Here is a 17,486-nt window from a genome sequence, read left to right on the forward strand (position 1 = left end):
GAAAGACTTACTAGTGCTAAAAGTATGCAGACATTTTCATGTTTTCTATTTTCCTTTTCTGAATACTTTTCCACATTTTATCCATGAAAAGTATAAGATTCTGCTAAGGATAAAAGTTAGGTTCAGGTAATTTCAGGAAAGGCAGAATAAAATAGACATCCAAATTATTAAATTGAGGGTGGAGATTGAAGGAAAACTGAAAAAGGATCAAAAGATTTGGGAATGAAAAGTCTCAGTAGTAATAGGGGACAGATAGAGCTGAGGATTTCGTACATAGGCCCATGAACTAAGGGCATTTTTATATTTAGCACTTAGTAATCTAGTAAAACTGTAGATTATACTGTATTGTGATCAATAGCATACCATTTTCACTTAACTATTTACATGTCTACATAGAGATTACATTTATATTACAACTAAGTAGTCATGTGGATGGTTACATAGCTTATCCAGTTAGTGTGGCTATAGATACTTGCTTTTCTACTTCAAGCAATGCTTCAGTTAACATTCTTGTGCAGTATAAAGATCAAGACTTTTGAGTACAGCTGCGTTTACTAACTCATTAAACATCACATAGTTAGTGATCAGTCCCTTTGGACCTTGAACCCAGGTTGTGTCATAGCTTAAGAATTCACTACTGTTGAAGAAGGGTTTCTCTTATACTGCCTCATCATCATGAAAGTTGGGAAGTGGGGTTGTTGGAAAAAGGAAGAGTGAAGGTAGGGATGCTCTCCATAGGCAACACAATAATAAGCCTTGGTCTTTTGAGGAGTAGCTAAATGATATTAAAATTGGAAGATAAATAATACAGATATATATATATATATATATATATATATATATATATATATATATATGAGATCAGAGAGGACACAGTCAATGGTGAATATACAATGAATATGCAGTATACTCATATGAAGACACGAAAACTGACACTCTCCCAGATACTATCCAATACTCTATCATGGTGTGTCTGAAGATTCATAGGTTACTTCTTAACCTGACGAATTTATTTCCTCACAAGTCTTCTGTCACGTGAAAGCAAAGATTTTAGAGATCAATAGACCATGAAATCCTGAATGGTGGGATGATGTTGGGAGCTGGAAGGAGGAAGAAAGTCTGGAAAAGATGGGAGAATTCCTAGGTGCCTGAGACATAATTGCTCCTAATTTTACAAGAGGCAAAGCATCTCAAGTGTAGCAAGAACCCCTTGTTTGGGTTGAGCAAGAATTATTCAGCCTTTACTGGTAGAGAAAAAATGGCTTTAAGCCATATTTAGAAAATGTGTTGACTGTAATTAAGCCTTCATGGGAGTCCCCAAGGTTTACTTACCTATAATTGAAAAAATGCAAATGAAGACAGTTAATCAGTGAACTGGCCGACTATGAAGCACTACTACCTACCTAAATGAATTAAAAAATCCAAGACACAAATATAGCCAGTGGAGAGTTACCTAGGAACCAATTGGTAAATCTCTCAGTGAGGGTTTGCAGACATTTTGCTTAGCCTGTCTGAGACTGCAGGACCTTTGTGCTAAGATCTTTGCCAATTTAATCTTTGGCTCATACATACAGATTTCCTCAGGACTGACTTTCAGTGTTGGTAGAGCACCAACTGCCTCTCTGGGAGAGGTCAAGGACCCCCTATAGAAGAAAACAACAGATCTCTTGTGTTCCTTTCTGTCATGATTGATCCCCTACTTAAAATGAAAATATTTGTCATACAAGACTGATCAAATAAGAAGAATGACTCTGGGGCAAACTAATTGCACAGGTTTATCTGACAATATCCTAGGTGATATCTGTTTGATATCGGTGCATATTATATTTTGTACTTGTGGTTAAACGACAATCAGCCAGGGACATTTATTTTTTTACCTCAGACACAATGATTCTTAATGTATGTTGCTAGCTTTTATTACCTAATTTAAAAATAGTTTCTTAAAATAACTTGCACTTCTGTTAAGACTTACGTATTCTCATTAACGGTTTTATTAATTGAAAACTCATAACAAAGTGCCATTACTAAGAAGTGCACAATCTGTTCCTAAAAAATTAGTTATTGGAATAAAAAGGGGAATGTGTGTCATTTAAATAAAAAGTATTTGTTAATGGTTTGATGGGCAGTAATGAAATCAAAAGGTATTTAAGCTCATATACGTATAAACCTAATATAGTGAGTGATTTATCTGTGTTGTAAATGGTATCACACTGTCTCCAACAACTCTGTGAAAATGTGAACTCTTGGAGGAGGGAAGTTAATATGTTGCTTCTTCCTTTGTCACTTAGTCAGTTCTGCGTAAACAAAGTACTGTGATAGATTAATAATGTCTGCCCTGAAGACTACAAGAGTGAGTGGTAAATCACTATTTGGTATTCCTGGCAGTTTTAAGCAAAAGAAAACCAGCTTTGCTAACTTTATTTCACTGTTGCTCTCCGAGGAAGTGAGTGGAGAGAGTAACAAAATGATAACTTGCCACAGTAGACATCTTCTTTCCCCCATTTTTGCCAGTATATAAATATCCTTATATTGGGGAAGAAGGGACACAGCTAAGTCTTTTCACCCCACTTTTGTTTGAGTTATTTATTGCTCCTGACTTACTAAAGATTTTTAAAAAGGAATTATTAATATAAATTCTGGAAAAGAGGCAGATATTTCAAGGTATTTCAGATGTGTCATGGCTTCTAAGAAGATCAAATGCCTTTTCAAAGTCTCATGGACTTATTAAAAAACAAGCAAACAAAAAATATTCTTGGCAGATTATAGACCCTATTGCTCTCTGTCTAGCTTTTCCATTCATTAACAGCAAAGCTGACTTGTAGCAAAATCTCCCCACGCCAACAAGCAATGTGAGACATTTTTGAGGGGGAGGAGATGGGTAAATATAACTAAAGGCCAGCTGCAGTTTTCTGAAAGTATCTGCCTTTTAATAAAATTATTCTCAATTTTTCTATCATAGTTTTTGTTCTTGCAAAATATGTAGGTGAGTGCCGCTAAAACTATTTCCTGTTCTGTACTAAAGCTATCTTATTTAGCCACTCAAAAATCTTGCAAGTGACTAAAATGGACTTCTGCCATATTTTTGGAACCTATTTCTAGTTTTATATTCACTGTTATTAGCTTGGAGTTGAGGTAATGAAAATAGAATAGTTTTAGCCTTGACGTGAAAGTGAAGTGCACTTTCTCTTAGGCTGTTGAACATTTCACTGTCATCAAGCATCCTTCTTAGTGTTTCTATTGCCAAAACAAGTCCTGAATGGACTTGCTTTTTCTATTTTTTCACTTGGCTAGCATTCCCATGACATTCTCATTATTTTTGATCAGGAAACAGTTTGCATTTCCATGGCCTGCCTTTGTGTGTTTCATTATATATTTTTGGTTCTAATCATTTTATTTAAATATAAACATATTATCTCAAAATGGGTTCAAACCACATGGTTACTGTAAATGAATGCATGCTGAGTGTGCACTTGACATCCCAATCCTCTGCGCTGACATCCCTCACACTTATGCATGACATCCTGAAACACTTGAGTTTTTTGGACCCTTTAGTCCAGTGAGTTTTCCATGCCTTTTACATTTTTCACTTTTAGACATCATTTTTTATTGTTATTTCTTAAAGGAAATTGTAAAACATAAACGGCATTTGTTTTATTGTTCATTGGCTCAAGTGAGCATCCCATTGTTCTGGATAGCTAATTCTTTCATGATTCCTTTGTCAACCAAAGCTACTTTCTAATCAAATAGGCTCTTTCTTGATAATGTCATGTCTTAGATTATTAAAAGGATATTGATTTTTTTATCTGAAAAGTCTTATGATGAGAATTTTTAAATAAATATTTTATACTTTTGGATGTTCAGAGAGAAAACAGATTTAGGACTTTATGATGTACTCTTTTATCTTGTTCTGTAAAAAAAATTACTAGAAGAAAAAACATAAATGAATATATATTGTATATGTATACATTTTAAAATTAGGATGATTTATTAATATAAACAGAATGTGATTTTTTTGTGTCTAGATGCCCAATATTCTCTCCAATATTTCTAATGGTCCTTAAAATAACAGTCGGATAAGACAGGGGAATTAATCTGAGCTCTGTAACAAACTTAAAATTTTATGTTCTCAGTCTTGCCTAGGCACATCAAATATAAAGCCAGAGGCAATAGGAATTTTTGACTTGTTTTCCATCAAACTTTTGAAATTGTGACCACCAGGAAACCCATTTTCCTGCCTTATCCATTCCTACATGACTCCAAGAAAATTCTCTATTTCTGTGGTTCCTTGAGCTCTTGACACTCTACTAAGGCCCTCTTCATAGAAAGTTAAGCTTTTAAGTCTGTCTCTCATCTTTTCTGGATCTTTTGGAACATCTGACAATCTGTATCTGAGTTGTTCATGTTTACATACTCATCACTTAAGAAAAGTGGTTGGTAAAAAATATAGAATAAATAACTGTGTGGGAAATTACCTGGGTGGAAAATGGAGAAAGAATATAGGAAAAGAAGAGAAAAGATTTTAGCATTGCTTTCAAGAATGTGACTGAGTTATGCACTGATGTTCAGTTTTATTGAAATGGTGCAATGTTCAGTGGAAGCCCAGTTTTAATGAAATAGTCCAACAGTAGTGACTTGAGGTTTTAGGAGATTCCTACGAACTCATTTCAAGTATGTACAATGATAATTTTCAGCTCTAAAGTTATAAAGAATCAGACAGTAGCAGAAATTACCAAAGATGGGAAGAATTATTTTCAGCAAAGTCTTCCCTCCATTCAAAACACAAATGAGGACAGTGAATAGCAAGACTATCCCTATGTGACTTTGTGATGGAAGTTTTGTGTGGTTAAGAATGGGAAAAGTGGCAGGGAAGGGGGAAACAGGCCAAAAAAAAAAAAAGCCTCAGAAACAGCTTAACTCACCCTTATTTGCTTTCATGGACTGTAATAGAACAAGATGTGAGGAAACATCTGTTGCCTTCTTTAAAATAGTACTTTGATATTTTGAAAGATTAGTGACATAATTAGGAGCATTTTGATTTCTATGCCCAGGGACAAGTGTGGAAGAACATGAGTCCAGCACAGCTCAACAGAATCGTAGAGGGAGTGAGGATGGTCTATTGTGAGCAAGGGCCACAGCACTGCTCCTCAAATCAGGCTTCCTGAGTTTTACCCCTGATTATGGGATTAGAGTGGGCCATCTAATACTAATAGACCTCACACATGGTGAGATACATGAGCACTCTCAGGACTGATTGTCCATCTAAATGAGAGAAAGTTGTCATGTGATCTGATTTGTTAAATGTGAGCTCATATTTTTAAAACTAGCTCTTAGACTGGTTGCGAAGACCACCAAGGGGAACAGAAGTGACTTTAATGAACACATGGCTTTACACTAAAAAGAGATGCACATATTGAAGGTTTCAGGAATGGTGATGATCTTACATTTTGAATTCCTTTTAAGGAGATCAGTATCAAGGCTTAGAGCTTTAGTTAAAATGGCTCAGACCCACTTAAAAGTCTAAACCAATAGTTACCACTGTCTAGTAGATACACATAGGTTGCCTGGCAGGCTCTGTTGCCCTGAGTGTGACTCTAAGACAGAAAGACAGATGTAGGTCAAAAGTTGCTAAGGACAGTTAAACACTGGACAGGAACATTACAAGGTCAAACTGTCTACACAGAGAGGATTCAAACTCCTAAGATAAAAATCTAGAGGACATTTGAGATGGACGCAGTCATAACATGTGATGATGATAATACCAGGATGTTTCAGAGTTGAGATACCAGGCTTCCAGGTCCAGGAGAGCAAGTAGAAGCAGAGGCTTTTTGATCCATATGTAGTAACTTATAAACAAGACCCCAGAGTTTATATAGTGATTGCAAGGAATGATGCTGTTCACAGGCTTTCAAATCTTGTCAAAAGATGGAATTGGTTTTGGTCCCTAAACAGCAGTTCCCTTGCCCATGAAATGAGTGCAACAATCATTGCTACTTGAGAAGTTTTTAAAATTGAATCACATAATTTAATTAACATAACTAAGGCAATGCCAGGCACCTCCTCATAAGTGCTCAATTAATGTCAGTTATTATTATTAGAACTTCACTTACATATGTTAATTTACTCATCTTATTTGAAAATGCCACTGTTAGAGTAAAACATCAGAAAATAGAAAGTAATTATGCTAAATAGGTGTCCTTAAACCCTGCTAAAAGAAATCATGTCACATGTCTTTACTCTTTCTAATATCTTTTGGGGATTAAAATTTCACTTATAACTTTTAAGTTAGAAGTCACTTTGGACAAGAATAAACAAATTCCATTCATTTAAATTAAAAGAAAAAATAACCCATGTTGAAAAATAGCTAAGCTATTAAAGTAGATCTAGGGAAGAGGACAAAATATATGCTTTTGGAATTCAACTTTATTTTAAAGTCACATTTTGTATTACATTTTTGATTCAGCTTATTGTCTATGTGAAGTTTGTTCAAGGTTCGTTGTCTAGGTCTCTCCCCCAGTATCTGCCTTAGCAGGTGGTTTGAGCAAAACCACTGGACTTGTATCTCAGAGCCATCTCACTCTCAAAAATATATGAAATTTATTCACAGGACTCCTGCATCAGGCTGGGAGAACAAATGGGTTCTGAAGAAGAGACAGGTTCCCATAGCTTTGCTGAAGAATCAGATACCATCTATCTAAGAATGGAATCTGTAATAAAAAAAATCTCCAAATTACCTGTATCTTTTTATTCAGATTCATTCCATTCTTTTCCGCAAGACTCACTCTTCAAGAGCCATTTAATACTATAATAGACATATCTTGTTTTATTCTAATAATTCTTCATAACCCTCAAAAGAAATATTATCCCTGGTATATAACTTGACTCTCTATTTTACCAATGGCATGAAATAAAATTAATTAGCTTTATGAATAAATATTAGTCATTTTTGAAACCTGAAAGATTGATGTGGAAATAATCATAGTTAAAGATGAGGGTCATGGGGGAATGTTATTTCTAACTCATTAAAAATCATGATGGATGTGTTCTAATTGACCCAACACATTGTCTTATCTTGATCCATAAATTATCCCTCCACTTGGCATGAAACTGGGAAAAAAACTGAACATGTGAAATTTCTTCAGATATTGTGAAGGACTGGAGGCAACTGATAAGATATGCTGATTGGTTCCATTAGTTTAGCTGTCACCAAACTTTGGTATATCTATCAGAATCTCCTAGGTCTCTTGTTAAAAATGGAAAATTTTTAATTTTAATTTGTAATTTGTTTCACAAATCTTTGGGCTGAGCCTCTGAAAGGATTTTTTTCTGGGTGATGCTGACATGACAATCCACAGACTGTAGAATGGGAAGCACTAAAGTAATCTATGCGTGGCTTCTTTCTCATAGTAATATTGAATAATATAGAAATCTGTCATTAATGTTAGCTTTAGCAACATAGTAGGTATAAACTAAACAACACAGATTGGGCAATTATTTGTATATATGCACCTTGTATAATCATAAAAGATGACAAAGTGAAATGCGAAATGGGTTGCTCTGCTTGATTAAGTTAAATTGCATAGCAATTCATTATATTCTAGTGATTCATGGCTTAGTAGCACAAACTGCTGTTTTTCTACAGTATTAGTCTTACTGATATTTTTCATGGCAAAGCATCAATTAGTTAGTATTACTAGAGACTCAAATACAAAGAATGTTATATTTTCTCAGTGATCAGAATCCAAGCTTTTAGTTGATGGAATAATTGCTCATTGGATTGTAATCATTTTTAACCTAGTGTAAAACCACTTTTTAGTTTTTATGAAGAATGGGGGGCAAGAATTTGTCAAAGTAATGGCATCAGAGAGGCATTGATCCAACTTTCAATGACTCCAGTTACTACATGGTGGACATTTTGATCACAAGAGATGACAGGAAGCTATGTGAATATCAGTCACATGGAATGGCAGAGCCACGGGGTTTTTAGTCTCTTTTCTTAAAGCTATTTCAATTCACTAAACCTTTCATGTCTCTGTGTTTCATTTATATCCCTTCAAGTGGCCATAGTCTAGATACCCATGTTATATAAGCAGTACTTTACAAAGGAATACAGAGGAGGGTCTTTAGTTCAGTCCTTTAAACTGTGAGCTACTTTCTCTATTTCTCACTGCAAAGCAATTGATGAATGGTCTACCATGCTGAAACACATCTAGAGCTGGAGTAAAACTTCCAGTCTAGCTAGTGATTTGTTTCTCTTATTAGATTACATGTAGACTCTCTGTTGACAGAGAGTCTGGGAACTGTAGTTTTTCTAGCATTGATGGTTCAGTGCTTGATCCTAGTAGAGTTGAAATGTATTTTATGTAACAAATGCTTCAACAAATTGCAGAAATTAGGTAAACTTAAAAGTGCTGGTCAAGTGATGGAGTTTATTATTTTATTATTTATTATTGTTTCTTATGACATAGGTGTCTCTATGTAACCCAGGATGTCCCTGTTTTTCTCTTTTTAGAGTTGTTCTCACTTATATAGTCCTCACTAGCCTAGAACTAGCTATGTTAAATGCAGCAGAATCCGTCTACTATGCTCTGACTGGCCTCAACTCTTGGTCCTCCATCAGCTGCCTCAATGACTAGCTTGTTATGGCATTTTTTAAAAATTACCCATCCAATATGTGTCAGTATGAATCAGTCTGTAAGAATGCCTTAATTTAAAACTACATGAGTTCCTGAACCACATCTCTCATCATAAAGTGACATTAGTGAAAACACCTAGATGGAGTGCTTTAAAGAATTAAGTAGGAACTAAATGCTTTAGAAATTCATTTAAAAAAAAAGCTTGGTGCATAGTATATAGGAAATAGTTGATGAACACATGAGCAGGTGGGCCTTTCTGAACACCATCTGACCCAGGAAATCATACCACAATAACTGATATTTTCATAGGATATATAACCATGATCTAGAAATATTGAAGTGCATACTCCAACATCAATAAGTAAAAATCTTCTCTTGTCTGGTGTCTTCATTTCTAGAGTTCGGGAAGTAGAAATAATGTATAAAGATACCTCCATAGGTAGGGACATGAAACTGAAGTAAAACCCTTTGTGGCTTCTTAAAAAAGTGTTCAGTGACTGCTGAATATGTTTCAAACATTTGAGTAACTGCTACCATTGTGAATGAGTCTAACAATATATGTTCCCCATGGGGGAACATACATGCTAAGAATAGTGCCTGGTCTTCAGTTGTATTGGGATTTTAGAGAACTGTGTACTGTAGAGCAACATGATTTTGCTTATTTTGGAATCGAGAGTAGGAGAAGCCAGGTGGCTGATTTCTAATGTGCTAACTTTATTTTGTGATAATTTGCTTGTGTAGAAACACTAGAAGAAGCACAACACTACTTGATGTGTGAAACTGTACCTGTGTCTTGTGACTTTGAGGCCTTGACTGACCTGATGCATCTTGTTTTTCTCCTCTTCCAGCTGGACAGTGCTACCTCACTCATCCAGGCAGCCAAAAACCTGATGAATGCTGTTGTCCTCACGGTGAAAGCATCTTATGTAGCCTCAACCAAATACCAGAAGGTCTATGGGACGGCAGCTGTCAACTCTCCCGTTGTGTCTTGGAAGATGAAGGCTCCTGAAAAGAAGCCCCTTGTGAAGAGAGAAAAGCCTGAAGAATTCCAGACACGAGTTCGACGGGGGTCTCAAAAGAAACACATTTCGCCTGTGCAGGCTTTAAGTGAATTCAAAGCAATGGATTCCTTCTAGGACAGTAGGCTTCAAACAAGAAAGCGTTTTCTTTCTGTTGTCCTGCCTTTTCTTTCTTTTTCATTTTGATTCCATTTCTGTAAGCATACCTGCCGACTTGTGTGCCTCTGGCATGGGGAATTTAAGAGAACAGTATCTGTTTGCATGTAAGATGAGATGAGATCAACACTATTGCCATCGATAGCCTGCAGAGGGGACAGGTCATTTCTGTCCCAAGGTGGCACGGAGCTGTCCTTAGCAACATTCTCTTAAAGTTGGGCAAAGAGTTCACACTGCAATGTTCATGGGTGTGTGTGGGGGGGAATGGGGAAATAAACTTAACTCTACAAAAGCAAACTCTAATGCATGCAAGAATCATTAGGTTGGCAGGTATATTCATACGTGAAAACCTGGAAGTGTCACGGTAGAACATAAAACCTGTACTGCTTCTGTTTCGGTGCAAAAAATGTATTAGCCAATACGCTGAAGTGTGTGGCCCACAAATTGAACAATTTAACCTCGATGTCCTGTATCCATGCTATCATGTGGATTCTTACCTGAGGAGAAACTAACTTGTCCCTTCTCCAGGGCTTCTTTAATCTGCATTCTGTTCTTCCTTCCTCGTAGTGCCATTACTAGTGTTCCTCTCATCATTTCTCCCCTCTGCTGAAGACAATAAACATTCATTCGAGACACCTGGATATGTCTGCGGACACCGACAACCCAAAGTGGAGCTCGACTGTCCTTCCTTCTGCTCCTTTCTTTCCTTTTAAACTTGAACTCTGACTTTGCTAGACGTAGAAGGCTCAACGGTGGAACGTTAGCGCAATGGCGATTGACAGTGTGTGAAGGTTTAGAGGCAAATGCATAGGTGTGTAGCTTGGAGTGCCGGTATCTAATATACCATTGTATCCACTGACACAAAATAAACACATTTAATCTTGACACCTGGATAGTGTTTCATTTCTCTACACGTGTCGGTAATATAAGGCCATAGAATATCCTTAAACATTGATTTAAAAAGGCTTCTTGTTTGAGTTTCACAAATCAGCACTAAAATATATGGAATCTCACAGTCATTTTTCTTCTAGAAATGTGTTTGGTGGTTTGTTTTGCCATTGGTCTTGCTTCATTTTCAAACTGAATCTGAAATGAGAATGCTTGTATTTCACTTTTCTGGTCCACAATTGGCCCTAGGCTAAACTCCTAACACTTGAGATGTAAGATTTAAAGTTAAGCTATACTTAATTTCAAAAATATCTTATTTACTTCCTTTGTTTTCCTCTTTAAATCATAAAAACAAGGCCTCCATCAGATCACCGAAGGTGTGTTGGGTGTTGTTTTTCAGTTAAGGACTGAGTAGAGGGGAACGGCAAGGAATTATTCAAATGAATAATCAGAACTTCCTCCATTAGAGTGATTTCTGCAAGGTGCACAACACTATGTACTGCCAGCAGATGCTAGGTAAAGTGTGTTCCTCAATAACATAATAATGTCATGGTGTCATGTGCATATAAACTGTGCTAGCTTATGTGCTTGATCCCAGAGTGAAGGGCTAGGAGAGTACTGGAAGGAAAGAAAGCAAAGTCCAAAATCTTATTTGGAAACGGTTCTGCTAAAAGCACTGCTGACTGGCACTTACAGCAACACTCAGACCATGATGGAGAAATGACTATAAAAGCTGTTGAATGATTTGCAACACTAATCATTAAATATGATAAGCTTCCCACCTTAATTGGCATTAGCATTCAGAGATGTTTCAGGGGCTTAACCAAAATTGGAGCCAGGATTTCGACGGATCTCTGGGCTCAGCAAATGTGCTGGATAGCTTCCCTTTTTGCTCATCTGGCATAGTAGTCACCAGCTTACCACTTGTCTAATGACCAGAATACTGATGGCGGCACATTCTTAGCACCATTGACTCGATTCTGAGAACCTGACCTTCTCAGAAACAGCAGCTAAAGCACTCTTTTGAGGACCATTTCCCTAAAAATATCACCAATTCCATTTTTCTTGCCCCTGAAGGTTTTAAAGATGAGTGACACCTCTTCACATCCCTTTTCACTAGGATGGAAGGAAGGTTAACTTGTAAGAGGTTAAAAGAGGAGATAAAAGTGTCAGCCTGGCATTAATGATTAGGTACAGAATCAACAAAAATGTTATTCCTAAGTCCTTAAGTGGAACATAATTAGTAAAATTAACTTTCCCAGTTTATATTCTATTCTAGTTTTTAAACCACTAAAGAAAGTACTCCAGATCAGCCAAGAAACATAAAACATTCAAAAGCTTAATGGACATTCCTGAATATAACCCATAGGTATCTGAAGAGCACATTAAGAATGCTGTGAATTTGACCTATACAATGCTACCTGAATACTTTAATATTTACAAACCATGTGTATATATGCTTTCTGGAAATCAGTCGCCACTGTTGCTTATTTCTGGAAGTGTAGCACGCATCTACATGGTCCTTGCTTTTGGTTCTTATTCAGCCAACTTTATCCCTGTTCCTACCATGGTTGCTCTTGAGATCAAGAACAGTGACTGAATCCTGAAGGCACGTTGCTGAGAGTGCCATAGCAATGGAACAGCTGCTGCTTTCCTATCCTCAAGACATATGCTCTAGAAGGTAATGGAAAGAAGTACACAGCTCGAAGCATCATACCCAAATCATAAAATGAATACAGTAGCAAAACAGACAAATAAAAAAAAACCCTACGGGTTAGAACTACAACCTCAATATCTACTGAGGTATTAGTATTTTGGGGATTTATGAAAGATGTAGAGGCAACTAAATTGTAAATAATTTTATTAGATTAGCTCTCTTCTGAAGATGTCTTTTAAATTATGTGCTTCTCTATAGGTATGTGCACTTGAGTGCAGGTGCCTGTGAAGGCCAAAAAGGAGCATTAGATCTCCTGGAGGTAGAATTAACAGTTGATTGTGAGCTGGTTGACATAGGAGCTGGGAATCAAATTCTGGTCCTCTACAAGAACAGGTCATGTTCTTACCCTTTGATCCAATACATCTCCTAAAATTTATTTTTGATACCTGAAAGACACACTTCAATTGCACAAGAGGCATGAGTAGAGTGAGAGCCCAAGGTAATTATAAGCTCTTCCTAGAGCAGAAGATGATAGTTATAGCAAGCAAGTGGTGCTGCAGCATAAATGTGATGAGACAGGATGAGTCTAGGCTGTGTTGGCAATGAAAGAGAATGAAATTTTGAAGTGGATGATTACCTTCAAAAAATAGTAATAAAGACCCTTTTATTATAGGATGAAACAAACTGTGTAGATGATGAGGACTGAAAGAAATATCAATCAGAAGATATTTCTATGGAATGTGACACCTTCCAGTAATTTTTAGAATAACTAGCTTTGGAGTAATAATAATGAAATTATCAAACATTCCTGGAGAATATGAAGAGCCAGAATGTTGAATATCTGGAAAAAACTCATTAAGACAAACAACAATGGCATGTTCAAACTGCAGTAGTATGTTTGAGGATACACCAGAAGGAAAGAGGCAGAAAAAACTAAATTGTAAATGTCTGCCCCTAGACACACACACTCACACTCACACACACACACACACACACACACACACACACACACACACACACACACACAGAGACTTTCCTAAAGGCATTTCTGATTTCATCAAAAGGATGTACAATCAAGAAAAACACATTGTGTAGGGAAGTTTGGAACATTTTGTTGGCTACTCCACCCAGTCCTTTGTTAACCATGTGGTCCAGAGGAATGTCACTCAAGTCTGTTTCTCAACAAGGCAAAGAAAAGAGGGAAACTTCTCTGTCTTGTTCTACCTTACCTAGTGTCTGAAAGGAGTAATGGTTTGTGCCTTACATAACCCAGAGAGTTGACTGGTATTGAATTAGGGTTTGAGTATCAGATTCAAGGTCAAACAAAAACCACACACTCTGAGAAACTCAAGACCTACATGATTCTGGAGTAAGGGATTATGAGAATATCATAGAACACTTAAGGCATGGGGAAGCAGTGGTGAGATTTCCACAGAATATAGAAGAATTAAGAGCAATTGTATAAACAAGAGACTTGAGGGAAACAAATATGGAGGCTTAGAAACATATATGCTTAGGAATGAAATGGCCTGGTTATTGTATCCTTGTGCAATAAATACAATCTACAAAGGTCAAAGTAGCTACTTATTCAAATGTCCAAATATGTACTATAGTCTACTAGAAATTCTTCAGACTAAAATGAAAACTATAGAAATATATGCAACAAAAAGAATGAGCAAAGAGAACAGAAAATATCATAGTCGCACAACAAAATTCATTAAAAGAGAAAAAATACTTTGTAATAACCAAGGATCAATTCTTCATAAAGCTACAATAATGAGTATATGTGTCTAGATATTAATGTCTCTAAGAGAACATGACAATAATAGAAGACTTCAGGGCTACACATTTAACAGCTAGACCAAAAGTTAGTAAGAGGTTTTGAACAATACTGTACATCATTTCAACCTGATAGATACATGCAAAATCCATAGCCTTCTGAAATATACTGGGAATATTATCCATGTTAAACAGTATGTTAAGACACAAAGTCAAATGTTAAAGTTTTAAAACTGAAAACATGTCTTTTGGAGGATTTCTGTGAAAAAAAAACTAGAAATCAGCAGAAAGAACACTGGAAAATATGCACAAATATGGAAGCCAACCTAATCTTAATCAATGGAATAAAATCACAAGGCATATTAGAAAATATCTTGACAAATTAAAGCAAAACCACAAAATACTGATATCTTGTATAAAAACTGTTAAGAAGGAATATGTAATTATGAATACTTAGGAAAAGACAAATCAAAAACTTCAGGATATTATTATAAAACAGGTGCAAATCTAGGGAAAACAAAGTATGATGGCAAAATTTTGTCAATTTGAGTGCATTAAGTGATGCCCATATAGTTTATTAAACACCATTTTTTACTTTGACTGTGAGTATTATCAGAGATCTGGTTTCCCTACCTTAAGTAGTGAAGGTTGTTGCCCTCCTGGATGTCAGTGAAATGCCAAGAAATGTCAAGTAGTACAAAACTGCAGAGGAAGACCAAATGCACTCTCTTCCTGAGATAGGACATTCAGTTACTCCTGAGGGTGTGTAGCAGTGCTCCTGCACAAATGGTTGTTGTTTTTAAGCTAAGGCTCACACTGCTGTCTTTCTTAATCTCAGGTCTTTAAAACTGAACTCGAATAAATCACTCACTGTCTTGCCATGTCTACAAATGGTAGAACATGAATTTGCTTCTATAATGACAGGAATGGTTACTTATAATAAATCAATATCTTCTCTCTCCTTTCTCCCCTCTCTGTGTCCTTATTTAGTCTACAAAATAGAGAAAAAAGAGTACAAGAAATCCCACAGCCTTGATAGTTTATTCTTTTTCTCAGTTGGGAAAAAGATGATACAAGAATAAAATATAAATAAAAGCATGTTTCTCTATATTGTGCACAGAATACAAAACATTATTCAGGTGTTATAAGAAACCATATGACAACAAACAATAACCAGGATGAAGTAAATAAATTCTAGACCCCTGCATCACTTAATCATGAAAACATGTATACATATCTGTCTAGAACTAGAATTAGTATTCAAAACTTTCCCAACAGAGAAAAAGGACAAGAAGACTTTGCAGGTCAGTTCTATAGATTCTACCATGAAAAATTAACATCACTTCTCAAGATTCCTACCCAAAACAAAAAATTCTAACTCAGTCCATGATGCTATAATTATCTGAATGTGAAAACTATACAAACATTAAGAAAACTACAAACCAGCATCTTTGATTACTTTGATCTTAAAATATGAGGAAGAAAAATTCAACATGTTTAAACGATGTTATGTTTCAAATACAGCGTATCATCTATAAAACTGATGTTAAAATGCAATTTCTTTCATGAGATGTAAAGACGCTCAACCAGGTTTAAGACATGATTAGCAAAATTATTTTTAATGAATATGTTCATTCATGAGACTAAACAATGAGCTGATCAATCTGCTAACTGATTATGTTGGAAGTAGGTCTATTGGAAAACTATTTTTCTATACACAGCCTTAGGATTTTGGCACTAGAAAGACTTCGCCAGATGAGATCCTTTAACTGTGAGTCAAAATCTTGAGTCCAGTGAATCATTTTTATAGCATACCTTGCCTATGGTATTGTATTCACAGCAACAGAAAATATATTAGAGGCAAATGCTTATATATCATTTTTACAATACAAGGATGGTCTGATACACAAAAATCATTAAGTGTAAATATTTCCTTATCAAAAGTAATCCTTCTTTGATTACAAATAGTCATCAAACTAGGAATAAAGGAAGATATTCAGAATGTGAAGTGCTAAATATAACAAACTTCAATAGCACATATCTTATTTAATTGCTAGAGCAATTTCTCCAAGATAAGAAACATGGCAAAGTTATTCTCTGTCCCTATTTCTTGTTAAAGTGGTACAATTAGTCCTGGAAAAAGCAATCAGTAAATATAATAAGGGAAGAAATTATAATAGCTGTTTGTAGAAGATAATCTAATCTTTAGAAAACTATCCCTCTGTGAAAAATGATTAGAACTTGTAGTGATAAGAGCGGCGGGGCTGCATCCCCAGCACCCCGGCCACCTGCTAGCTTATGCCCGAAATAACAACACACAAACTGTATTCATTTAAACACTGCTTGGCCCATTTCTATCTAGCCTCTTCTAGGCTAATTCTCACATATTAATTTAGCCCATTTCTAATCATCTGTGTTGCACCGCAAGGTGCGCTTACCTAGCCTAAGTCCATCCTGGGTCGGACCTGAATCGCGTCTGCCTGGGAGAGCTGAACATGGCGTTTCTGTCTGAGGCATCTTACCTCACTTCATCTTCCTCCCAGCATTCTGTTCTGTTTACTCCACCCACCTATGTTCTAAGCTATGAGCCCAAGCAGTTTGTTTATTACTTAACCAATGAAATCAACAGATTTATATGACACTCCCACATCAAGAACTAATAAAAATGTTTTAAAGTAGGAATAATAAAATTATGTATGAAGGTATTAAAATGAAAGATATAAAGACATAAAGATAATTAATTGTAATTCTACTTACAATAAGAAGGAAATTAATAAATACTTTAGAGTTAACTAGATCAATGAAACAAAACACATGTATGCTGAAAACAAGAAAAGTTACTGAAAGAAAAAAAATACAAAAGATTATACAAAGGTATAATCCTTATACTTGTACAAGGATTAGAAAAATAAATATATTTGAGATGTCAATACTACTGAATGATTCATAGAACTGGAAAACAACAATAATAACTACAACAATTTAAAAAAAACAAAAATAACAAAACAAAGAAATCCAATTACTCGCAGACAAAAACTGGAAAACGTTTTCTATGCTTTTAAAGGACTTTACTTCTATTTGTTTATTATTTATTTAGCACATGCAAGTACATGTGAGTAAGTGTGTGTGTGCACACATGCATGCACATGCATGTATATGTGGATGCCAGAGGTCAATTTGCAGAGGTTGTTTCTTTCCTGTCACCATGTGCAACCCAGAGATTGAACTAAGATTTTGCACTTGGTAACAAGGGCTTTTATTTAATACACCATATTTTCAGAACCCTAAACTTCATATGAACTCTAAACACACCACCAGCTAATTTAATATTGATATAGGTGGCATCAAGAACAC

General features: G+C 35.7%; 1 protein-coding gene across 4 annotated transcripts in view; it reads left to right on the top strand.

Moving 5' to 3' along the window:
* The window catches only part of Ctnna2 (catenin alpha 2), a 1,099,183-nt gene extending 1,088,490 nt beyond the window's left edge, over positions 1 to 10,693 (top strand). For all 4 annotated transcript variants that reach the window (XM_075983800.1, XM_075983801.1, XM_075983798.1 and 1 more), the window contains one exon: positions 9,482 to 10,693. In XM_075983800.1, coding sequence (XP_075839915.1) covers positions 9,482 to 9,769 — 288 coding nt within the window. In that variant the 3' untranslated portion in view covers positions 9,770 to 10,693. The remainder of the gene's footprint in view (positions 1 to 9,481) is intronic.
* The last annotated feature ends 6,793 nt before the right edge of the window (positions 10,694 to 17,486 follow it).

This window comes from Microtus pennsylvanicus, chromosome 8 (genome assembly GCF_037038515.1).
Source record: "Microtus pennsylvanicus isolate mMicPen1 chromosome 8, mMicPen1.hap1, whole genome shotgun sequence".
Classification (NCBI taxonomy): Eukaryota; Metazoa; Chordata; class Mammalia; order Rodentia; family Cricetidae; genus Microtus; species Microtus pennsylvanicus.